The following is a 26356-nucleotide window of genomic DNA, read 5'->3' on the forward strand; positions in this document are numbered from 1 at the left end:
CCTTACAAACTGGGGTGGGCTTTCAGTTCTCATCTGTTTCCTCTTCTCATGTTGGTCTTATCAATTCTGGGTGGGCTCAACGATGGACAGAAGGATGCATGCCAAAGTTGCTCATCAAACCCTTCCCCATGGGACAATGTGGGTGAGGCAATATGCATCCTATGATTATAACATATAAGTACAGAAAGTTATACTGACTGCACAATTTAGCATGGTCAGTATCTCAATTTACATTTTTTAAAAAGCCCACTAATTTGGTGTAGTGGTTAAGCGCAGCAGGACTCTAATGTGGAGAGCCGGGTTTGATTCCCCACTCCTCCACTTGAAGCCAGCTGGGTGACCTTGGGTCAGTCACAGCTCTCTCAGAGCTCTCTCAGCCCCACCCACCTCACAGGGGGATTGTTGTGAGGATAATAACGTATTTTTTAAACTGCTCTGAGTGGGTGTTAAGTTGTCCTGAAGGGCAGTATATAAATTGAATGTTATTATTTACTAGTCCTTATGGATAGGAAAGCAGGTTTGAAAGCACGCCATCTCAGAAGCTGAGGGATGGCTGAGCACAGCGGCTAGTGGCTGTGAGTTAGGGTTTCCACTTTGCCTACACGTATCTAGCAGAGGTAGATCTGTGCTTTTTATTTGGAGGGCAGAGTATATACATTTTTAAAAAGGAAATTGTTTCCCACCCCAAATTGCAAGACATGGGACATAAACACTGTTAACTGAGTTACTCTCACCAAATAAATGAGAAACTTCTCTTTTCATGTATCCAGCTGTGTATACAGTCTGCTGCCTCAGTTAAAACGTCTATTCACTGGCTGAGCAAATATTTTATTTTATTTTATTTTACTGATGTCTTTTGCAGTCCGCCTTTCTCCCTCAGACTCAAGGCGGATTACATAGTGTGGGATTAGTACAGTCAGTATCAACGACATTTCAGGAAACAATACAATAGAGAATCTGAATGTGAGTTTGCAGACATAACATCATGAAGAAGCCTAGACAGAGTAGAAGAAATGCTGAAATTGAGCATAAGCAATCTAAAACTGACAAATTAACAACACAGAACTACCCAGTAGGCTCCGACTTAAAGGAACAGATAATACATTATATCATATACATAAAGCAACAAATCTGCAAATGAGTTCTCCTAAATGGCTGCATCTTTCCCTCCACCCAGCATTCTTTATTTCTGTACTAATAACATTCAATTTATATACCACACTTCAGGATGACTCAACACCCACTCAAGAGCGGTTTACAAAGTATGTTATCATTACCCCCACCACAAAACACCCTGTGAGGTGGGTAGGGCTAAGAGAGCTCCAGAGAGCTGTGACTCGCCCAAGGTCACCCAGCTGGCTTCCGGTGGAGGAGTGGGAAATCAAACTTGGTTCTCCAGATTAGAGTCCCACGCTCTTAACCGCTGCACCAAACTGGCTGTGATTCAAGAGTTTGCCAAGACAAATCTCACCTGGTCCGGTGGCCTTAGGTAGCCTGCTCAGTTCCACATTTGCAATTTGTGGATGATGATAATTTGTGGCCTATCTGACAGGGCTCTTGTGCGATAAAAAGCACAGTTATTATTCTCTTCCCACCTGCCTTGCCCAGGCCCAATTCTCAGTGTAGTCCGGTTCTCAGCAAGAGAACAACCAGAAATACTACATCCCAGGGAGGGAAGATGGTGGCCAGTGTAAGCAGCAGAGAAAGGGGATGGGTGGCATGGCAAAAATCACAGAAGGAGATACTCAATGCTTATTGGGTTGACCAGTGACTCTGAAGGCCTCTATTGTGGCCTATGGATTCGATATTGGGAAAGACAGCTAAGGATCAGAGAAAGATGCCTGCAGAATCCTACTAAAAGCTGTTCAAGCTTTTTCAGATCTGCCGATAAAGGTGCTGATTGGGATCTCTGCTTCCCATCAAGAACCTGCAGCCCACTCAGTAAAAGGACAAACCCCAGGGGTCTCTGGCAGCATTCCCTTTTTGCCTACTGTCTAGCCTGGAGCTATGAATCAGAGACCAAAAAAAAAGCTTGCAAAGTTCTAAGGGCGGAGCTTTAAAAACTCCTTACGAATAAGAGAACAGCTTGAGGTCTGGCTGGACACCTGCCAAATCTATCTGTAAAGTCAGGGAGGGGAGAGAAGGAACACAGACACTAAAAAAAAGGGATGATAAAACGAGCCGAGGCTGACAGCGACGTACAGCGTTAATGATCACTGCTCTTGCGTGCCCACAGTGCCGGCTCATTGGGAGCGAGGTTCCATTTTTCAATAAGAGCCCTCGCCTTCCTTTCTGATTTGTAAGGTTTCATTCTCCATCTTTCCAAGCTGAGCGTTGATCAAAGCCAGGAGCTAAAACATCAACAGAGCTTTCAGTGCATAAAGCTGGGAAAGGGGAAGCGTTTGGGACAGGAGAGCGGCGCCAGCCGTGACATGAATCCCGGGGTCTACAGAAAGCACACAGGGCCATAATTAAAGAGACTGACAAGGCGGGGGGGGGGGGGAATCCAAGGAGCAGGCAATTGCTGCTTTGGTGCTTGCTCGTCCACAGGTCATGGCAGTCCGGCTCAGCTAAGCCACTCTACTCCACCCATCGGCTTCTGCTTCTTGCTCATCCGCTGCCATTGGCACCACAGTCCCAGCTTCAGTCCTCCCTTAGAGATGCTACACAACTAGTGGAGGGGAGGATGATGGCAGCTGAGGGGTCCTAGTCACAACGCGCTTCAATTGGCATTTCCAGGACCACTCCCACCCCCACATCTGCAACCAATGCGAAGCTAACAGGGCTTGCCTCCTAGATGTGCATCAGGAGGGAGGGGGGGCTACCTGTATCTTTGTCATGCCACCCAAATGGCAGCTTGCAAAGAACAACAGGAAGTGAGGGGATGTTCTGCTCTTTTCTTAGCTCTACGGTGCTAGCGGCTACTGTGAGCAGAAGCGCATAAGGCAAAAGAGCACCCCACAGGCCAGGAAGAGGGACAGACCGCATCCCAGTCTGTTTGTGTACCGCTGGTTTCTAAGCGACACAGGGCGCCCTTCAACAGATTTTGTCTGTTTCGAGCTCCACCCCTACCCATCCCCACTTTCTGGAGCTGTTCCCTCAAAAACGACCTGGGCTGCCCTGACCCATAAAGGACTTTGTGATTTTAACATCAAAAAACATTGTTTCCTACATCACAGGCTTACCTCTCTCAAAAGAAATCTTTAAAAAGTGAGTATTCACTTTTTTTCCCCCAGGAAGTATATTCTGTGTACAAAGTTCATGTTATTCTTCCCACAATCGAGCTGGGGCTGAGAGAAATGCCTTACCCAATGGAATTACAGTTAGGCAGCTGCTTTATAAAAAGTCAGACTACTGATGGCTCTCTAAAGTCTCTGGCTCAGCAAGGGCTTCGTACCCGTTCCCTGAGCTCCTATGTCAGGAGATGCCAGGCAAACTGAGTACTCCACTGCTGAGCCTCAGCAGCCATGCAATTAGCCAGAGTTAGGGGACCAGTGAACCAGCCAAACACATGCACAACTGACAACAGGCAAACCCCTAATATTGAAACAGTGCAAATGCACCTTTTCCCAGCAGCCGGCTGAAGCAACCGGTGAGATGCCCAAGCCAAACAAACCAAGAGACGGCTCAAGGCAACGAATGAACTGCTCGCTCGCCTGGAAGTGTTGCTGCAGAGAAGCCTCCCCAGGAAGAAGGAGCCAGTTTCGTTCTTTCGGCAGAATGCAACACTGGGAAAAAAGGCTATTTTCTTTTGGCTAATTATGCGCCAGCTGTTAATCTATCCATCCTGCAGCTATTGATCTGTAGGGAAAGGAAACCCTTCGCACCATCCTCTGCAATCCCAACCAGCTCAAAAAAAAAAAAAAAGGATAGGAAGAGAGATTAAGCAACTGGGAGAACAGCAGACGTTCCTCACCACTTCATCTTCTGTCCAGCACTTCTCGATGAGTTTGGGCACCGGCTTCTTCACCAGGCGCTGCAGGGCTTTGCCAGCATCATAGTTGCTTTCATGTAGCTGAAGAGGAGAAACAGAAAAGCAAACGAGACTGAGTCAAGAGAACGCTGGAGTACAAAAAGACATTCTCCTTTTTCCTAAAGCCTTTCCCTTTCCGCTGCTAAAACGGATAGCGTTTTCCAACAACATAAAAGACATCCCGCCAGAAAGGACAAAGTACCCAAAAAAACAGTCTTCAAAAAGGGCTGCTTCCTCTGTAGTATTCTCTTGTTCCCATTTGCCTAGTCCCTTTTCAACTCCGCATGCACTTGGAAGCGAGGGAAGGAAGAGGAAGTGTGTGTTGGAAGTGCATTCCAAATCCTGAACGGTTTGGAGTTTTTTGCTTTGTTTTCACTCTCAACCAAGCACATGGAGAAATCTATGATGCACCAGACCGCAGATGCCCGGAAGGCAGCGAGCCTGGAGCAAGTGTATAAACCAAGCACACTTTTACAGTCACAGATTTGCTGTTCAGTTTGAGGCCTCAGAGTTTTCAATTGTTTTGAATTCTATATTGTGGAGATTTTTTTAAAAGCCTGTTAGATTTAAACAGTTTAAAAATTAAAAACAACTTCCTGCACCTATACTATACCTGGAGAATAAGTGTTATCATGCCTGTAAACTGCCTAATGCTGCTCTCCGTTAACAGACTGATAAAAAGGTTCTGGAAACCACACTTGCCTACTCCAGCTATGGGGTCTTTGAACATACAAAACTGCTTTATGTCAGACTGCTGGCCCATAAAAGCTCGCTAGGACCTTAAGTAGAATTCTTTCCCAGCTTTGCCACCTGAGACCTGTTTTACTGGAGCCTGGCCCCCCTCGGCATGCAAAGCACGTGTTCCCCTGCCAAGCTACGGCACCTGAAAGATGGGCCACAAACAGACACATCCCAGCAAGGAAGATAATCAAGAAGTCTACCTGAATCTATGGTATGATATAAACAGGTACTCTGGGACTTGAAAAATGTTAGAAGTAATCACAGCCTGTGTGTGTGTGTGTGCTTTCCGCCTTTTTAATGTCCCTGGTGGAAAGAGCAAGGAAGGGGGTGGTGGGGATGACAGTAAATCAATTATCTCTATGGACAAACAAAGAAGAGAAGGATGGGAATTGCATGGAGTGGGTTGTCTCCGGACAGAGGCATCAATTCATCTGTATGGTAACCTGATTAGTCAACAGTAGATCCAACATAACCCATCAAAATTAGACGTCAGATGTTTAAAATAAAAATAGGAACTGAGATTTTTTAAAAATAATAATATTTGATTTATATACTACCCTTCAGGATGACTTAACACCCACTCAGAGCGGTTTACAAAGTATGTTATTATTATCCCCACAATGGGTGGGGCTGAGAGATCTCTGAGAGAGCTGTGACTAGCCCAAGGTCACCCAGATGGCTTCAAGTGGAGGAGTGGGGAATCAAACCCGGTTCTCCAGATTAGAGTCCCGCGCTCTTAACCACTACACCAACCTGGCTCTCTCATTAAAAAATTAATGTTTATATCCATTCCATTTATCCTACTTTAATGTTAGCATGTTAACTTTTTTAAAAAATGCATCAAATTCACTAAAATTAACACCAAGAACAAACTGATAGCTAGACTTTGGAATAAGATTTCAGCAGTCAACTAGATGTCCAGCAGGTGCTGCCAGGAGGGAAAGCTCCCTGCTCCCCTCTGCTCACTGCCACCAGCAGTGAAAGCAAGTAGAAGACCTACATAATGGGAAATAAGTGAATGTCCTCCATATAAGTACACACGCATACAACACAGTGGGTGTTTGCGTATATTTGCACCCACAAACGCAGACGGATGGTGCATTTATTAGTAAGTTATTCCACCTCACAGGGACTGAGAAAGGGAATGGCTGCAGAGCTGATGACATTACCTTATCCCAAGACAGACCACTGGTTCATCTAGCTCAGTATAGTCTACTGGCAGCCAATCTTCAGGGTCTCAGGCAGAGAAATGTCTTTCTGATGACCTACCCAAGACGCCCTGTGTCAGGTTCTGACTGTGTTTAAGCCAAAGAGACTCCATTTTAATCTGTGTCAGTATATTGTTTCTTTTGCAGGTGGCAAGCCTTTCGATGAAAGCTTACAGAGAGAAGAGGAATGTTGTGTCTACATATATCTGTCTTTCCGACACCGTTGAGAAACTTTCACTTTCTCACCCTCGGGCCGATTGTTTTGAGAACTGAGGGGGAGGATGGGGCCTGCAGGGAACTGCTTATTCTGTACCTCAGCTTTTGCTTTTCATTCGTAACCATTTTCAAGTTCAGCTAAGATCCGTGTATCTTGGAATGTGTACTCTATTGGTTGTTTCTCTCCAGTAAAGCCTTTTGAAACCAATGGACTTTTGTCTTATTGCAAGAGGCAGGCTGAGTTGCAACTTTTAGCAAGCCACAGTCTGACACCCTGCAAGGCCACCATCGTGGAACAAGCCCGAGTCCTTCCGCACGCAGATGCCCCTGCTTTGCCACTGAGCCACAGCCCTTCCCCCTACAGATAACCGAGAGAACGAACTCACACATCTCACCGAGCCCTCCCCTTCTGCCTCTCAGGCACACACTGAGCGAGGAAGGAAGGCTGAAAAACAGGAGTGGCAGTAAAAAAAAAAATGAGACACAGCAAGATCCAAAGGCCTGCAGTCTCCTGAACACTCCTGTGATGGCTGAGGATTGGAAGGCATGAAAGACGCGAGTTATCCCACCGGCTTTTGATTTCATCTTCCTCTTGGTCTGTCCCAGGAGGGACATCGACGGAATGCCCTGGACGTTCAGCCACAGGCTTATTGTAGCACTGCAGCAGGGAGACTCCAGCAAGAATCTGCTGAGTTGGAATTGACACGCAGATTCGACAGTACCCGATCTGGATGCATCAGGCATGAGGGGTGGCTAGCTCACTGCAGAAAGTCCCTCCCTTTCAGACTGATGTACACTATTTGGACTTGTCCTTTATAAATTCATCAACAGCCTTTTGGGATGGTCCACTGAAACCTTTCCCTCTCTTTTTATCAGTAAGAAAGCCAGTTGGATCCAGCCTTCTTATCCACAAATAAGAGATTTATGCTGCACGGCCAGTGGTGCTAAGTAGGAGAGACACTCGGTCTTTCAAAATGTGCTGCTGGGGGAGGGGCAGGCTCAGCCGGATGCTGAAGCCTTTTGGCTTTTATGACTGCTGCCACTGCCAACATCCACAGCAACCTCCAAGCAAGCCAAACGACCATTTCTCTCCGTCTCCCAGCGACTGCAAGGGGTGTGTGTGTGCAACTAAGAGGCCAGACCCCACCAAGCATTGAGAAGAAATGGCGTTCCTCGTAATACTTGCAACCGTTAACTGGCCTAGCTCCATTTAGAAGGTCTAAAACCAACCACAGCCATGCTTGCCCTTGCCACCGAGTGTATGCGGCATCTGTCCCAAAAGAAAGCACTGCTAGTGCCGTCATGGTGTATTCCTGGCAGCAGCTGACGGACAGTCTGTCCACACTATATGTTATGAGCGGGGGGGGGGGGGCAGAATTTCTCATCAGGCACCACCAGATGGGGGCCAGATGTAACCCCAGCCTGCCCCTACACATCTGGGATTAGGCAGAAGAGCTTTCACAGCCAAGGGTGAGAATTCCAAGCAGGCCCATTTTCAGAAATTAAAGCATTTCATTCTGCTTCTGCCTCCTTTTCATGACTCATGGAAGAAATCTATTTTTGCTGCAGGGACCGGAATGAAGTTTCCTTCCTTTCCTGTAACCAGACGAGCTTAGCAAAGTGGCGGCGAGAGAGGAGGAGCCCAGAAGCAGCACGCTGCCGGGCAGCAGCTAGAAAAGCCGCAGGATGGTTTGGTGGTCAGGAAGTGCTGCTGCAAAACCAGACTCCACGTGGCAAAGAGCCAGGTTGTTAGGCCTCGGTGCTCCTTCGCAATTAAGTCTGTCTTCAAGACACCAGCAAAACCGACCAATTTCAGTATTAAAAAGGGATCCTGCTAGAAGCGCCTCCCTGCACTCTCCTTCGCTTTAGGGTGACCTGCATGGTTTCTTGGTGCCATGCTGGTCAGGAAGCTATTTCCCACATGCCGCAAAATGTCTCCTATCAAGTCTTCCGCTCTTGAATAGCTCAGAGCATTTTTCTTGTGGTTCTTGGGTAGCAACCCCCCCCCCCCACACACACACAGCCACCTTTCAAAAGTGTGTTTAGGAACCTGCCTGGCACAAAGCTCTCTGGGAGATGCTCTGAGTTCTCAGTCTAAAATCAGCTCAGAGAATGACGCTCCACGGACAGGATATGGTCAGCAGTAGAAAAGAGGTGTTGCGTATACGTGAGGCTGCCTCATAACAAGCCCCAGCACTGACCAATCCAGCGCAGCGTCAATTTGGACCGCGGGTGCCTCTCGGCCCTCCCTATTCCAGATCCTCTAACAGGAGATCCTGGGGACTGGAGCTGGCTCTTTCTGCACGCAACTCGCGCGTTCTGCCACGGGCCCTCCGCAAACAATCTCAGCGCTTAGGCCGTTCAGTCCAGTTCATTTGCTTAAAACCACGGGTAGCTGCAAAACCACTCTACTCACAAGCAGGTCCAAAACCCTTGTGCAGAGGTAACCAAACATACACGTGCCCTAAATTCACCAGGAACAACTGCTGTTAACAGATCGGACACAGGACAGAGCCTTCAAAATAGATGTGCCAACCTGCTTATGGTAAGCTTAAACTAGGTTCTCTCCTCTACAGGAAAAAGACATAGACAGCACATAACTGGTTCTGCTTCTCCCAGCTGCTACAACAAAAAGTAGTCTTGTAGGTCATGTTATTTTTTAATCCAAACCAGACGTTAAGAAACAGATCTCTTCAAAACCAATGGCTTTTGCATAGCCACATTTTAATGTATGGAAAGGTTTTTAACTGTGTATTTAATGTATTTTAATGTTTATGCAACATACTGTTAAGCTGCCTCGTGCTCCCTTAAGGTGGAAAGGCAGCTAATAAATGTTTTAAGTAATAACACTGATAATAACAACATTTTATTAATATACCGCCCTTCAGGACCACTAAACGCCCACTCAGAGCAGTTTACAAAGTATGTTATTATTATCCCCACAACGACAAACACTCTGTGAGGTGGTTGGGGCTGAGAGAGCTCCAAGAAGCTGTGACTGACCCAAGGTCACCCAGCTGGCTTCAAGCAGAGGAGTGAAAAATCAACTCTGGTTTTCCAGATTAGAGTCCTGCTGCTCTTAACCACCACACCAAAGTGGCAGCGGCTCTTAGCCAGCCTGACGAGTCCCTCTTCCCCTAGGACCGCTGCAGAAAGCACAGCGTAGGATGCAGCAGGTTAAATTCTCAACAGTCTCTTGGTCCCACATGCACAGTCACTTGGTGTACTGGGATTTCCACTATATCTGCCATCCCAACATGTCGGTGGTGCTGTTTGAATGTGCAGTTAAGCAAAAGCTTTCCTCCGTGAAACAGCCTGTGATAACCCATTTTAAGAAAGCAATACCACTGAGAGAACTGTGGAACGACTTCCCTTTCCAACTGGGAATCCTTACTACAGATACTCTTCGTAGATTCTAAGTTTAAACCACAGTTTATGATGTTTTGACACAGCAGGCCTGAGCACTTGCTTCTAGGATTTCGTGTAAATCTGCAAGCATGCATTTTTCTTCACTGTTCTAGCTAACTTGCAGTTTTCAGCCTCGACGGATAACTTATGAATCAATGGCTTTATGCCCAGAATCAATCCCAGAAGAAAAGAAACAGTCTGCACAACTATTATTCTTTGGGATGTTCAGAAGTGGCTAACATCAAGCCTCTAGATAAAAGGAATGAGTTGGTTTAATAAAGTCATGTGAGGCTCATGTAATTATATCTATATAAGACAGCCGCCACACATCCCAAAAGCCTCAAACCTGGGTCGCAGTGAGACTCTCTTATCCTTTTTGCAAGACTTTGTAAGAATTTTGTAAGAAGAATGTAAAACTTGTAAGAATTTTAGAAATTGCATTTTATCTAAATGCAGGCTAGGAAAGGAAGGGGATGGCATATATGCTTTTCGTTTATAATCTTATTTACATATGTTAGTGCTTTCTTATAATAGTGATCCTCGCTTATTTAATCTGCTCCAGGCTAACAAGAGTAATCTTAAATAAAGTATTTAAAAGACAACATTATGATCACTGGCTGGGACACAATAAATAAACTTCTGACTTCTCTTCTGTCGGAAGACGGGTATCCGTACTAAATGATCACTGGATGATCACTAAATGATCATTCTTCACACAGCCTTGTGGTTAGAGGTTAATATGTTGGTTTAAAACAGTCAAGAGTTTTGGTTTCCATGTGCCTCTTTTCAGTAATGACCCCCATGGGTGGGAGGAACTCAGTAACAATATCATCTTGTATTAACCCTGTCCCCAATCTACTGTGGTGAATATAATTTACAGACAGTCTGTCTTTTTGCACAAAGCTTTCATCCTTTGAACATATCAAGCCACCTTATACTGAACTGGCCAATTGGTCTATCAAGGTCTACTCAGATTGTCAGCAGCACTCCAGGGTCTCAGAAAGAGGTCCTTCAACATCATCGACTACCTGACCCTTTTACTTAGAGATGCTGAGGATTGAACCTGGGACCTTCTGAATGCCAAACAGATGCTTTACCAATGAGCCACAGCACCACCCCGAATTGGCCAACTCTTCTTGCATACTTTCTTCAGCCCCTTAGACCATTTTTTCACCAAGGCATTCTGATATGGTGTGGTTTGGTATCTAACAGCAAGAAGCTGGGCAGGTTTGTCACCTTCCTGCATCTGTGATCCAGATATTCACATATACAAGCAGGCCCAGTAGCACAGTCTTTACTGAATACATCAGCTCAGAGAACCACATTTCCTTTAGCATAAGAGCAGCACTGGCTGAGCCCTGCTTGGATGAGACCAATGGTTCCATGTAGGCCAGCATCCTGTTCCCTGCAGTGGCCACCCAGAACCCCCAAGGTAGCCCATAAGCAGGGGCACCAAGGTCAAAGCCTCCTCTTCTTCCTGCCCTCCAGCAACTGGTATTCAGTGGCATCATACCTTGAGAACATGCAAGTTTCATTTAACTTCTTTAGATGAAGACCAAATTACATACTGTGAACTGCACATTCTGACACACCACTGCGTATCTGAAAGCTTGTTTATATATATACCATACAAAGGTAATCTCCAGATTTTATGGAAGTGGACAGCAGGACAAGACCAAAAGATGACCATCCAAGGGAAGGAGGGAGGATGAATATGTATTCCTTCTTGCACATGAGAAAAAGAGCAAGAGGAACAATGTGTGGTGCATCAATCCTGCTGCCTAGGTATTTCCAAACAATGATAATCAACATTTGTAATCTGGGGGGGGGGGTTGCCCATTAGTGGCAGGAAAACAATTAGAAAAAGGCACACCACTGTGCCATTATTTTTTAAAGTCTGTCATTCAAGAACCCCTTGGTCATTCATGTATGTGCACAGACATCACCGCTCCACACAGGGCCTGCAAGTACCTCTTTTAACATTCAGCATTTGCTCCCTCCTCTACTCCCACCCCATGCCAAATCTACTCCTGCCCAGATTCCTCACTTATATCACAACAGACTTTAAACGGCCGGGATATCAGGCAGGACTCATTAGCATAAACTCTGCCACATTAGTGTAAGGTTTTTGGTGGGGGAGCTGGATTTTGACACCCGCTTTGCAACAGAACTGCCATTTTCTGGCTGCGTGAGACTGCAAATAAATTCTCCTTTTGGCATGGCTCAGCTGTCAGGCACCTCTGTTCGGTAATGAATCCATGAATTACGTCTCACTGCTCTGACATCCCCGGGTCTCACACATCAAAATATTGTTCTTCAGTTGTAATTTATAACTTAATTTAAACGTCCCTTTTCCCGTGACCTTTCCTACATCACCACGGCATCGCATCTGGCAGCTCCTGCTTTGGCAAGGCACTCTTCTGCAATTACAGTCATTATGAGCCCTTGCCTGAAAGCCATTGCCGGCGTTGGGGGGCTAGATTCCTGCTACAATATTAAATAATTGGAGTCCATTAAGAACACAGCTAGATTTCAGAATGCTGTTCTCTTTGCAAAGGGGAGGAGGAGTTTAAATTGCTACCATATTAGGACATAAAGGGCTGCAAGGCTAACTAAAAGCCCTTCCATGAAAAGCCAGGACGGAAGAAGCCAAGCATCCTTCAGAGCAAGGCTGGTAGCACTCTCAGTGGCATTGTTCACAAGATTACTGCAGTTTGAAGACGGGTACACTCAAACAAGTCTGGACCAAGAAAATGTGACTGTGCAGCTTCTGAACTGTCTCTTCATGGCAACAGAGGCACATCTGAGCAGACCACAGCAATTCACACAGCAGAAGCCAGACACCACCCCCGTTTCATCTGGCCTTTGGGGGCCCTTCCAAAAATGTTTTCATGTTGCAAGGAAAAAGAGCTCCCACACTTTCACATTAAGCTGCTTTAACCTGCAGCATGTTTATAACGTGCCGGAGGACAAGCACTGTGGAAGTGAGAAGGCCTCACTCATTGCTTCTGGCTCCAAGTCTATGGAGATCTGAAGAAAATGTATAAATGTGGGTGAACGAAAGCAGAACTCACTCAACCTTTTTGTCAACGCCCCACCCCTTTTTATTTTGCTTTTTCCTACCACATGGGCCTACAAGGAGGCTTACAATAAAAACACCCAATTAAAACCATTAAAAAGCAGAAATGATCCAACTCCAACTTTGGAGAAAACACACAGAGACCATCGATCAATATTTCTTCATCCCGCTTTTTCTACAAGGAGTTCAGAGAAACTTAGAACACAAACACACACATACACATACACACAAACACCAATGCCAGCAAGTCAACTCCTAAAACGCAAAGCCAATTCTGCTTGGGTCCTGTGCGGCAGAAAGCTGTTGTTTGAAATTTGCTACACAGAGACTTCTCTGCAGATTGGCAGATCTGGGACACCCATTCCGCACCAGGCAGGAGGAAAGGATTTCTAGGGCGCTTTTGCATGCACCGAAGAACGAACGCTAAAGCCTTAAGAAGCTCTTTGCTTGAGAATGAGCCGGTCTCCTGTATCACACCCTCCCCGCTTCCTGGGATTCAGATTCTCTGAATTCCATTTAGGTCTGTTGTCATCTTTCCCCAGCAGGCCCCCAGGCTGAAATCCTCAATCAGCCATGAAAGTCACTGTGGGCTTTTTTTGGCCAGTGGGAGAATCACAGTGAGTTCTTTATGCCAATCTAGCTCAAGACCCATTCCTATGCAGGGGCAAACCAGGAATATTTGTTCAACTTCCCAATACACCACATCATTAGCAGCAGGAGAGCTTGTAATTACTCCACACTTTAAGGAATTTGCACAAAGGTGTACAAAACCAGCACACTACATGTTGAACTAGATTTACGGAAAGGGGAGCCAAATAGAGGGCACCTAAAGCACAGACAGAAATTAAAACATTGCAAGTAAAATTATATTGAGACACAGCTGAAAAACGTGAGCTTGCCGCCTCTGAATTTTAATGAGGGAAATGGTTTATGGGGCTCCTAGATATTAAGAACAGGGTTCATCTTATTATGGTTGAAAGGAAAATTTAGACTTTTATAAGGAGGAATGAATTCATTCGAGATGAGCCTGCAGAAGAATAATTTTTTTAAAAAAATCTCTGCTCCTAGTAAGACACTTGGATGTTTTCTGCCGTTCTTGTTAATCTGCCCTTTTAAGCCTGATGATCCACAAGCTAATAAAGACAGACTTTATGTCATTTCTGCTTCCAACAATCTTTGAGGCAAATCTTAATACTTCCTTGTCTATGTTCTCATTTCTGAAAAGAACAAGGCAGGAACACGTCTGCGTACAGATGGAAGAAACTGGGTAGCCTGTAAGAGTCCTTTGGACATCTTTTTTTAAAAAAATTAAAAGCAGGGATAGGACAGCAGTCAGCAAAGGTCTTCACCCCACAAAAGGGAGCTTTTGTAATGGCTGAGTTCACCCAGGCGGCTGTATGCAATCCCAGACCAGAATGCCCCTGACTTGGGGCCCCGTAAGGTTGCTTGGTGGAGGTAGGATCTGAAACACTGCAAAATGATGCCTGATGACTGCACGTGAGTAGATGGGTCTGGGTCCTGGTTTCTACTGCTACCCAATCCAAAGACTTCAGACTGCCTGCCAACCACAAGCGTCAATGCTGCACATCCTCCTATTCCCAGCCTTGCCTGAAGAGTGAGCGACCACACTCTTCCATAGTTCACTAGGCTATAGTTATCGACCTAGCCATCCATTTTTATCCTGGCTTCTTCTAAGGGTGGTGTGCATGCGTTTTCTTACCTCTGCTTTACGAAGAAATGGCTTTCAAGTCCAAGGCTACCCAAAGTGAGCTGAGAGCCAGCACAGTCTAATACTTTGAAGATACAAGTTCAAATTCCCCCCTCAGCCAACAAACTTGCCCAGGGCAATCATGGGCCAATCACACTCATTGTCTCATTGGAACCTACTTCACAGGGTTGCTGGGAGGATAAAATGGAAGAAAGGAGAAAATAAGTACATCATTTTCAGCTCCAGAAGGGCAAAATAAAAGTGTGATAGACATGCCAGCTTCACGAACAAACCCTACGCCACACATATTAAAAGGGACAAATAATTTGCAAACAGGATTATTTTCTGTCCCACTTGATTTGCCAAGGAAAGCATCACAATGCAACTTTAAAACCTCCTATTAAAAAAAAGAACTACCCACCACAACCCTGCCACACATGAAATGCTGAAATTTATCCATGCTGTTAAGCAAATAATCCCTGGAAGGAGTTGTTGGACTAGATAATGCAATACCGCACAGCAAAAACTTCCCGGCTCTTCATTTCTATTGGGGGTAATTAACAATAAATCATAGTGAGGGTTACGGCACCCTGTTATTACATAAATAAAACACTAGCAAAGAAGCTTGCCAAGACTGATTTATGTGAAGTGCTGCTCTGAAGTTTATTGCATTTCCATAATAAGAAATCATATAGCCTATCAATTTTTTACCATTAATCTTTCGGGCTCCATATTATCACTTCTAAACACACATGCGTGTGCGCGCGCACACACATACGCCCTCCTTAGTAGAGCACGAAGACCTGATTTCCATTCTCCAAGTAGCAAAGGAAAGAAAGGGAAAACCCTCACAGGCCAGGGGGTGGCTCAGTGGCAGAGCACGTTTCGAATGCAGAAGATTCCAGGACTGGTTTCTAACATCTCCAGTGAAAGGGATCCCTAGCAGGGTCTACACATGATGCAGAAGGTGATAGATTCCTCAAATGGCAGAATAGCCAGGGGGTGCAATTTTCCATTGCTGCTCACTACAGTTAAAGAAACAAGCAGAGTGAGTTGAGAAAAGGGGTTCCAAGGTCGGCTACAATCCCTGCCATACAAGCTTTCCATTAGTGAGATTTCTTTTCTTCCTTTTTTTTTTTTTAGGTAAGCATTTAAAACTGACTCCCCTCCTGCACTTTGCAGTGGTGCAGTCCATTTTACTGTCTCGTTCCCTTCGATCAGCTAACAGGTGTGGGGAGAGATCGTCCTGTGCCCAGGGAGCTGCTGCCAATCTAAGGAGACAGTACTGAGATGGACAGATCAAGCATAACCAGACAGATTGATTCCAAGTAAGGCAATTCCACAGGTGCAAAAAACATCCTCAGCCCCAGTCCTGCTTTGTAATCCTCTGAATCAGGGCAGACTGTCGTACGCAGGGGAGACCTGGGCCCTGTTCTGCATCCCTGTCAGCTGGGCACAGAGACCACTTCCTCCACAGACAGCAAATGATTTGGAGAAGAGAGGGTGAAATTGTGAAAAATGACAAGCGCATCTTTGCCAGCCTCGTCACCTCAAGATTGCTGCAACAGCCACATCAGGCTTCCAGACCACAAGGGGATTCAAGAGCAATTAGAGGCAAGTGAAGCGGGGGGGGGGGGGAGTCGACATAAGAATTGCCTCCACCTCTGCGGCGCTCTAGATGAGGCCAGGGACAATTCCCAAAGCTCTCGAATGATCAGAGGCCTTAGTGGAGGAATCCGTGCAAGTGGGAAGCGAGGAAGTGCTCCAGAGAATCAGCTGGCAGCCCATCCCAAGGGAGCGGGAAGGAACATCGCAAACACAGAGGGGGGTGTTCAGTGTCACCTGCCAGCTCTAATGGTTCCTTGAGCTGCGAAGGCACAGAGGCAGAGCCAGTGTAATGGCGTTCAAGCCAAGTCCTTAGCCAGGGATTCCAGCTGTACCTCCTTAAAAGGCTCTCTCCATCTATCCCGTTCTTAACATGCATCTCCCCTACTTTATCTTCACAGCCACCCTGTGAGCCAAGCTAGAATGTGAGAAACTGACTGCTCCATCCACTGAACTTCACAGCCGAGTGGGGATTTAGACCCAGGTCCCACCTTGTCCCCCCTCCTGGTCTGGCCTTGGAACTGCTGCACCATACTGGCTCTTCAAGCAGCAGGAAAGACCCTTCTCTGCCAGAGGCCGTGGAGAGCTGCAGACAGCACTGGACTAGAGGGGCCAACAGTTGATGCCCATACATTTCTCATGGGCTCAGTGGCTGAGCACCAGCTTTGCATGCACCAAATCTTGGATTCAACCCCCAGCACTCCAGTTAAAGGGATCTCAGCTAGCTGGCCTCTGCCTGAGACCTGGCAGTGTGGATGGGCCAACGTCCTGATTCTGTATAACACAGCCTCACATGCTCAAAAGTGGGAGAGAAAACAGCCTGGAAGGCTTCTCCCCCGCCTCTCTTTTTTTGTGGATGTGCTCAGAACAGCAGCCCCATAAAAAAACCCAGCAAGTTGATCCTCAGCCTCATAGACTTACTGTGTTGAGTGCGTTGAGCGTAGTGTCATCGCGGGAGGCTGCAACACAGCCGTCTTCCGTGGATCCTCCATCACACATCCCTGCAAAAGCTGCCATGCTCCTGCAAAAAGGAAAGGAAAAGTTGGGATTCTCTATTTTTATATTCTGTATAATTTCTCTCTCTCTCTCTCTCTCTCTCTCTCTCTCTCTCTCTCTCATTCACACAGACATGAGCCTAGACCAGCCAGGCCAGACAAGAAATGAAATAAAATAAAATACATAGGTGAAGTCAATTTGTGCCATCCCTTGTCCTGTATAGGAGGGTGCACAATTATTTCTGTCCAGAGTTAGGGACCATGACACCAAGTCTTCATTATGGGAACCAGGGAAATGCTTTGGCTTCACGTTACCGTGCTGCCCTCAGGTACATGAGCAGATCACAGTCGTTGACTCCGGGCATCCAGACCAGCTCCTCATGCTGTGTCACAGTGTCGCTGTCTCCTGAAGGGAATGGCTGCAGTTCCGGAAGTTTTGCCTGGAGAAGATCAAAGAGGCAACATGTTAAGAAATGAGCCAAGCTCTCTGGAGCATGTTAAAAGCAACAGAAGTGGGCAGGTAAAACAAAGCAACTCCTCTACTCACTTGTGAGGAGAGGAAAAATGGCCCCCGAGCGACCAAGGTAAGACTTTTTTGTAAGTCGAACAGAACCATGAGTTTTTCCCACTCTACCTTTTTCTTGCTGGCTGTCAGTGTGCTACAAATGACCGACAGCACACCAGGTGTGGCAAGGTGACTTAGCAGGCAAGTCTGCAAGCTCCTAACTTTACATTTTTACTTGCAAACTTGATAAAAGGCTCATTACCCAGCATACTCATTTTAGAGATGGCAAAGACCAAGTCAGTAACTTCAGCAAGGTCGTAGAATCATAAAGCTGGGAGGGGTCTTACAGACCACCCAGTCCAACCCCCTGCCCAATGCAGGAACAGGCTAAAGCATTCCCAATAGTATTTGTCCAGCCATTCCTTGAAGACTGACAATGAGGGGGGAACCCCCTCCCCATCCCTAGGCAGCCAATTCCATTGCTGAATTACTCTTTAGGGTCTTGAAGGTCTCAGTGGCAAAACTGAGACTCAAGTCCACAGAGCCCTGGAAAAATTCTTTCCTTTCCTCAAAACAATTATCCTCGCTTGAACTTGAACCCTACAGCCCCAGATCACAGTACAGTCTGAGTCTCACCTCTGGGAAAACCAAGAACTAAGTCAAGGAAGTCAGCCAAATGTGGGAATGCACTGTGCTGTGAACCCCACCACTGAAGGAACACTGCATTTAGACAGCAAGCTTCCATTAGCACCCTTAGTCATAGACAGCAGTGGGTGCGAGGCAGTGAAGAGCTTTTCAAGCCTGTAATTTACTCTGCATCGTTATAATGTTAAGCATAGCTGAAAGGCTATATAAAATATACAAGACCAGTAATTACAAGTCCCAGGCTTAGAAGGCCTTCCCTGCATGCTCTATTTTTATTTGCTTCTCCCTTCTTTTCTAGGGTGCATCACAACTTTGCTACTGATGAGGGACAAACCAGCCCTTGCAGCAACTGGAACCAATGAGAGATTGAACACCAAGGGGTGGACTCGGCTGTTACTCAGCTGCTTGCAGGGATCCAAAAAGCATCTCATAGACTCGCGAGTTCTCTCTGCCTCTCTCAGCAACAGGCATGAACTGGTTAACCAAAAGCAGGGAGAGTATGCTGGGAATATCCCATTAAAGAACAATCAAGAGAGTCTCTGGAATGCACCTTGTTAAATAGGCAGTCACATCAGAGTTGGAGGGTCCCTTGGAAACTGCCCCACCCATATGTGACCATACGTACCCAAAAGGAAGATGAACTTGAACGTATGAAACCCCCTCCCCAAAATCTTATAAATAAAAGGGTTTTTTTTATTACTGTACATATTTGTAGCTTGAATGTGAATGTAAAACAACCTGCTTCTTTTTCCTAACAGCAACCTGGGGAAAATTTCTTTTGAGTAAATACAATATCAGCCTACAGAACTTTGTTCCTAGCCAGTCTGCCTAAACATCAAGAGTGATTAAGAGGATAAAAGGAGAGGAGGTTAGAACCAGGAATGCAGGCCCAAGAGCCTGGAAGGAAGCGTGGGGTAAGACCGTGAGACGGATTTTGGTTCTAGACAAGGATTCATACCCTCCCCCCCACCCACTCAAAAAAGAAACAGATCAAACACTTTTCATACTTTTATCAAGGGGCCAAAAGGTCATAAACAAAAGCATAGGGAAGCACCCCAGGACCAAACTTTTTCACTGTTCTTGCATCTTTAACCCCCAAAAGTAAGGAGGAGAAAGGACTGATTTGCCAGGCTTGGGAAACCATCACAGAAAGCATACTCCAGGGAGCTGGTATCATGAAACTCAATGTACTGTCCAAACTTCAACCTCAAGCCTTAATTTTTTTAAAGGGCTGGTGGAGGTTTTTGAGACAGAAGTAACCTACTCAATAACACTCGCATTTACATAGTTCTTTGAGTGCAAGAAAGACCTGACTTATTAACTCCATATTACTTACGGCAGGAAGGGGCTGAAACTGAGCGTGTGGCATACCTAAGGCCACCTCATGGGCTTCTTGGCAGAAATAAGATCTCAACTAGTTACTGGCAGATTCATAGGTCAGTTGCTAAGCCACCGCTTCATACAAACTCTTAGTTAAAGCAACGCAGGCTGCCAGAGGCCCACATCCATGCCCAGGCTAATGTGCTTTCCGCGGGCGGGCCAGTCCCTGGCTCAGTGCCTGATGCATCTGGTAAAAAGGATCTTGGCCAGCAGGGCGAAGGACCGTCAATACTCATGTGCTTGGAGAACCACCAGATGGAAATAGACAACTAGACTGTCCTATCGCCTGACTCCATGCAAGGCAGTTTCGTTGGAAGGGGAGGGCACATGCACACCACACAATTTAGTTCTCCACTAGAACTCACTGTCTCCTTATTGCACTGGACAGTTGGTTAGGAACACATGGGGTGTGGAGGCTGTGGAGTCCAGTAGATGGCGCTGCCAAGGCTCAGCAACCCCAGCAGTAGGGTGGCACTGGGGGTAATCATGGCCAGGGGTGGGATTACTCTGTTTACCCAGGCAGGCTTTTGCTGATTTCCTCTTCTTGTGGCAAGCTAGCTTTTATCATTGGCGAGGAGTAGGTGTGCCTGTGTGAACAATAACGCAGGCAGCTTCTCTACAAGTCAGCATACACATTATACGAGCACTACAAATATTCAAGCACCACCATTTAAATTCATAAATATTTTAGCAAACTGCAATACAGCAACTTGCATTGATAAATACACAAAACTGGAGGGGGGCGCCAAACCTAGCCCCAGACAATTCCCCACCCCCCAGGCTGAACAAAAGGAGCAGTCTGGCTCCTTTTTTCCAGCTACCTTCACAATGTATAGCTGAGAGGTAGGAAAGAAATCTTTGAAATAAATAAGTAAAATACTGAACATAGTGTCAGCTGCCACAGGTTCTGCAATGGATGCTGAGGTTTACTGAGAGCCTCTCCCCTTTCCCCTTCTCTTTAACCCCAAAGGTCTGTGCATTATCATCATCATCATCATCATCATCATCTCACTCACATTTAGTAATCCGCCCTGAGCCTGCCTGTGCGGGGAGGGCGGAATAAAAATCGAAAATAAATAAATAAATAAACGGATTATTATTTGAGTTGCAATTTTATATGGATGCCACCTTCACAGCTGAGAGGTAGGACAGAAATATTTCAAATACATAAGCAAAATATCGAAGGCAGTGTCAGCCACCACAGGCTCCACAATAGATGCCGAGGTATCTGAGAGCCAGGGGGGTGCGCTTGCTCTGTTATTGGATCACTGGCTGCATCTGGCCAGCTTAAATTTATGGACGCCACCAGGAATACATGGCGTGTTCTTCCATCAGAAATTGTTCAAGTGAGCAGACACACACAGAGACAGAAAAAATGCACACACAGAGCATATATTCCTTCCTCCCTATATCTACTGTTCTGAGATAAAGGCCAAAATATGGCCTTGCTTGGCAACTATGCTTGGCAAAAATGACTACTTGGTGATGCAAGGATCAAAAACATGATCTACAAAGCAACCAACATTGTTTGAATGTCGACATTTTTTTCTGACATGGCTTTCTAACCTTTTGTAAAAACAGTAACTAACTCAAAACGTATCTTGCTGATAATGACAGAAAGTGTCTTGCCAATAAGTCAGGAGATGCCTCATCATTTAACTGATAATTTAAGCTGGGTAGCCATGTTGTTCTGCAGTAGGAGAGCAAGATTTGAATCCAGGAGCACCTTAAAGACCAAGGAGACTTCCAAAGGCGTGAGCGTTTCAGAGGCAAGCTGCCTTCACCAAATACAGGTAGGAATGGAGATCCCTGACACTTTACCGCCCCCATCAGAATGTGGGTGGAGAGTTGCAAAGAAGGGAGCCAGGAAGTCTTACATAAGAACATAAGCAAAGCCATGTTGGATCAGGCCAGTGGCCCATCCAGTCCAACATTCTGTCACACACAGTGGCTAGAAATCCAGTGCCATCTAAAGGACTGTCAGTGAGGCCAGGACACCAGAAGCCCTCCCACTGCCTTCCTTCCAGCACCAAGACAACAGAGCACCACCTCCCCACAAAGAGAATACCATCTATCTCCTGTGGCTAATAGCCACTGATGGACCTCTGCTCCATATATTTGTCCAGTCCCCTCTTGAAGCTGGCAATGCTTGTAGCTGCCACCACCTCCTGTGGCAACGAATTCCATGTGTTTATCACCCTTTGTGTAAAGTAGTATTTTCTTCTATCTTGCTGGTCTTTAAAGTGCTGATGGACTCAAATCTCGATCCTTTCACTAGATCAGAAGTTTGTTTGTTTTTTCATCCTTTGGTCCGACTTCCTATACCCACAAGCAGAAGGGTTACCACTCGGACACACGCACGCACGCCCCAGTGTTGAAAAGGTCTCTACGCCTGATAAGATCCAAACCCACACCTTTCTTCTGCATGGAGACTCTATGCAAAGCAGACAAATTAAGCTGCCGGAACAGATCACTGGCACAGTGGCTTTTTACATGCAAAATGAAGACCCGCCTGAAGCCTTGGAGAGGAGGCAGTCCAAAGTGCACAAGACTGGAGAGACAGAAGGCGTAAGGCAGCTTTCTAGATAATAACCTGAAGACACCAAGGGCAAGCTCACAGGGCTGGCCGTGAGCATCGTTCTCTCCCTACCCCCACCCCGCTCCACATGGCCATCATCTCCCTCTCCCCCTTTTGCTGTTCTCCTGTCCTCGCAGGTCTTCTTCATTCATGGCAGAGACACAGCTCCTCTGGTTTCGCTGATCTAATGTCATAGTCCAGGCTGCTGGGTGTAAAGGAAGCCACTGGGAAACTTGGAATCTGAAAGCCCAAGAGCATCTTTGGGGAAATTAAGATGCCATGTCTGCTGCAAAGCACAGCGAGCTTTTGAATGACACCTTGTGGTTTTGCAGGTCAGAGAGGTTGCAAAACCTTTTGCTAGAATGAGACAGGCAATGTTTGATGATGTAGCATGTCTTACCTGGTGACTGGGCCCAACCCGGATTTCACCCTGTGTGCTGTTCAACCTCCTGCAATTGAAACATACAGAATCACCAGTGAGTAAAGGATGCTTTTTTGACACTCTGTAATAGGTTTAATTTCCCCATTACTTTGAAGAGTAAGAAAAGGAGGGATAATAAATCTCTTAAATAATTTGTTGCTTCACAAAAAGCCCTTTTCAAAACATGAAGGATGTTACCAGGTGATGTAGTCTGTTACTTGCTGTTCAGCCAAACGTGAAACACTTCTTAAAAGAAGAAACCTCAAGATGGTAGCATTCTAATAAACTACCTGCAATTGGCTCAGGGCTTTCACAGCCGTCTAAAAGTGCTGCTTGAAAGAAAATCTAATTGGTATTTGCGGGTTATTTATTTTGCAAGCAGAATGCAAACACAGTTTGTGGTTCAGGAACAGACCACCACCACCCCTCCCAATACATTCCAGCAATAGGCAACGACCGAGCTGTGTGCAAAGGGTGCCACCTACTGAAACGCCAGTGTTGCTTCCAGCTGCAACTGCAAGCCAGCTAGGACCATGCCTGCCTCTTCACTCTGCTTGGGGTTGCACAATACTGGCATTCATGGGCACGCTCAGAAACACTTCAGGTGCCAGGGCAGCTGGGCACCTCACCTTCAAGAGCAGAGAGTTCAGGTTTCCCTCTCAGCCCGGTGCAAAAGATGGGAGTCCAGGATTCTACTCCTGGGGGATTCTAAATAAATTCCTAGCCTGAGAACTGAACTGCTGCCTCAACCATCATCTTGATCTTTTGGGGTGGGGGGATCCCCACGTTGTGACCGCCAGTCACAAAGGTTTGTTTTCAGAGAAGCAACAGAAGCTCTTTTGATCAGTAGACAATTTTCCCTACATATTTTCAAATCAGTGGGCTATAATAATTTGATTTTTTAAAAAACTTCAAACGAATTAAAGTTTGTATTTAAAGCTACCTGTTTGATTTCTATCCCGCCCTTTCACCAGGGATCCCAGGACAGTCCATTTTCCCTTACAACAACCCTATGAGGTAGATAAGGCTGGGGGAGGAGGAACGATCCAAGATCAGCCAGGGAGCTGCATCATTTGAACTCGGACCTCTCTGGCTCTTGCCTGACCCATGCTATCCACTACACTACACTGACTCTGTGGTTTGCCAAGGTGCTGGCACAGCGGCAGGAGGAGCTTTCTCCGCATCAGCTTCTATGGCCATTGCTGCTTGTGCCAAGGAGCAGCGTTGATTCAGGGTTGACCTCCGAAACCCGCAGCTTCTGAATCATGCAGAGGGAATCCCTGACCTAGTTACCCAGTCCTGTCAGGCCTGGGGGAGCCTCCCACAGTGGGAGGAAGAGGAGGGAAACCGACTGCAGGATCATTGCTACGCTCACGGGGTTCAGAACAGCTAGGGTGCATCCACAGGCAACAACTGGTCCTCTCTGAGAGAGACAAATGCCCCTTTCTCTATTGACTGGGGTCAGGCTTGGATTCAAGAAAGAGCAGAGCGACTAAGGAGAGGAACCAGGGGGCTCTTGGGTTAAATGTCCCCTCTACCAGGAATTTGCAGAGTGGCCCCAGACAAGCTGCTCTGTCTTTCGGCTTCCTTTCAGCTGCCATCATCAGACTGACATACCATACCGTAAGGACTAGAGCCAGGGAACACATGCAAAAAAACCAAGCCGAACCTTCGAAAACACTGTATCAATACTATTTATTACACTCTGCAAAAAGATCAGAAACCAGGGGCTATGGTGGCCCACGGGAAACACGTTTCCCCTTTTCTAAACCTGGCTTATGCATTGCGTCAAGACGTTACACCCCCACATTATATAAAATCTCATGCCCTTCAGAAGTCAAGCTGATTCGATCTGAACTAATGTTTCGCTTAATTTCAACAGGGGCAAGTTTTACCCTCTTCAGACAGGCCTGCAGGAGTCTTGCAACGTGCCCAGAGCCTGCTGTCGGCACAGAATGGATTCCAAGACAGGAACATCTGCAACTGGAATATGCTACAGCATTGTGAGCTCTCTCCATGGAGTTCACAGCAAGGCAAGGAAGATGAAACACACTTTTATTATGTAAAGGGAGAAAAAAAGAATGAATAGGAACCAATGTTCACCGAGCCGCAAAAAGCAGGCCGCTCCGTGTAATCTTTTCTTCAGCCCTGGCTCTTTTATTCCCACCGTTCAATTTATAGTGAGAAAAACAAGCTGCTAAATCTGTCCCTTTATTGCAACACCTTTCTGAACAATGGCTCCCTGCCCAGAAGAAGGTCTAGCAAAAGAACTCTGTGTGGTCTTCATGAGAGGCTCGTGGAGTCGGGGCTGCATTTTCACTCCGACTTGGCAGGTTCGCCAAAAGGCACTGAGCTCCCCCAAGACATTCCCAAAGGTGCATTCATTCAAACAGCTAGAATAAGAGCACGCCCTAACACTGATGGGGCCTTGCATACTGGCACAGGGCGCCCTCCACACACTCCCCGAGAGAAAACCTCAGAGCACTTCTGTGCTAAAGGTGGCCCTACGTTGGGCATGTGGAAACACACCACAACTTTCTGCCACTGAAAACTGGTTCCAATTTTAATATTTAAAGTGTGTGTTTGGGGGGGGGGGAGTTATCAGTATACTTTGGCAACAAGAGCTATGACCGGGAAGGCAATGCTAACCAAGCACAGCAGCAAAAAACTAATTCAGCCTTCCTTTCAATTTCACCAAATAGGAGCCACTCATTTAAGAGCGCTTTCCCTGCATGCTCAAGGCTTCCTACAGCTCTGGGCTGCAGCTCAACTAAGCCTGGCTCTACAGGATGGCAACTCCTAAGGAGGTGCTGCATGAGCCAAAACCAACCCGGGAAAAGAGTTCTTTACAAAGCATTGGTTAGATTTGACACACGTATGTCTTGGAAGACTCAGACCTTCCAAAACATACATGTGTTAACACCAAACTCAGAAGAAAACAAAGCCTGTGATTTGTCAGACTCCGTGGGCCTCGAGGGAAACGAAGGCCTGCAGATTTTGGCATTCCTTGTCTCCCCATTTTTATGAGTTTAGGAAAGGGGAATCACTGACACATGCTGATGCTGGGGACTGCGGGGAATAAAGAGACTTTGGAAGATCCTCAACTTGCAAGGAGGAAAAAGCCACACAGCCCCGTATCCTAGAGTAGCCATTTCTGAACCATTTCCCATTATTTTCCCCACCCTAGAAAGAGCTTTGCAAATGGAAGGAAAATTCTTGCAACGGCAGCTAAAGCCATGCTGTTGATTTCTCTCTCTCTCTCTCTCTCTCTCTCTCTCTTTTTGGGAAGCCAAATTATAACAGCAGAGAGCAATTACAACCATAATGGGAGGGAAAGCATTGGCTGTTTATTCCATGGGAAAAGGGGTATGGGGGGGGGAGCAAGAAGCTAACACTGTATATGAAATCTGACACCAAAGGAAACCGATGTAACAAAGTGGTATCCATAGTAACAACTTAATATTTCAGTCCTCTTCAGCTGCAGTGGATTAAATATAATGACAAGATGTTCCCCCTTTGAAAAGTAACCTGTTGCCATGGCAACACTGTAGTCTAGCGAATAAACAGAGACTGGACAGAAAGGCACTGGAAGCGGGAGGCTGAATATCAAAAAGGAAGGAGCCCCCACGGCCAAGGGTATCAGAGCTCTCTCATCCTCCAGTGCTCGGGTGGAGGAGTGGGGTGCCTGCTGCAAATACAGAATCGTCCTTCCCTGGCAAGGAAGGGGCAATGTGCCCCCGCCCCAAAAGCAGGAAACAGATAACTAAGATTGACTGGAGGGGAGAGGTGCAAATGGCTTTGAATTAACTTACATTCCAACCAGCACAGACAGTGAGGCACTCGACTGACTTAACTACAATCAACAATCTTGGACAACCTATAAATTAAAAAAAA

The 26356-nt window shown here is 46.3% G+C and overlaps 1 protein-coding gene across 7 annotated transcripts in view; it reads right to left on the reverse strand.

The window, feature by feature from the left end:
* RERE (arginine-glutamic acid dipeptide repeats) overlaps positions 1-26356 on the reverse strand; it is a 349852-nt gene that overhangs the window by 100065 nt on the left and 223431 nt on the right. For all 7 annotated transcript variants that reach the window (XM_055001170.1, XM_055001173.1, XM_055001171.1 and 4 more), the window contains 4 exons: positions 22442-22490; positions 17249-17373; positions 16860-16959; positions 3917-4015 (listed from right to left, as the gene is read on the reverse strand). In XM_055001170.1, coding sequence (XP_054857145.1) covers positions 3917-4015; positions 16860-16959; positions 17249-17373; positions 22442-22490 — 373 coding nt within the window. The remainder of the gene's footprint in view (positions 1-3916; positions 4016-16859; positions 16960-17248; positions 17374-22441; positions 22491-26356) is intronic.

Source organism: Eublepharis macularius, chromosome 17 (genome assembly GCF_028583425.1).
Source record: "Eublepharis macularius isolate TG4126 chromosome 17, MPM_Emac_v1.0, whole genome shotgun sequence".
In the NCBI taxonomy this organism is placed as follows: Eukaryota; Metazoa; Chordata; class Lepidosauria; order Squamata; family Eublepharidae; genus Eublepharis; species Eublepharis macularius.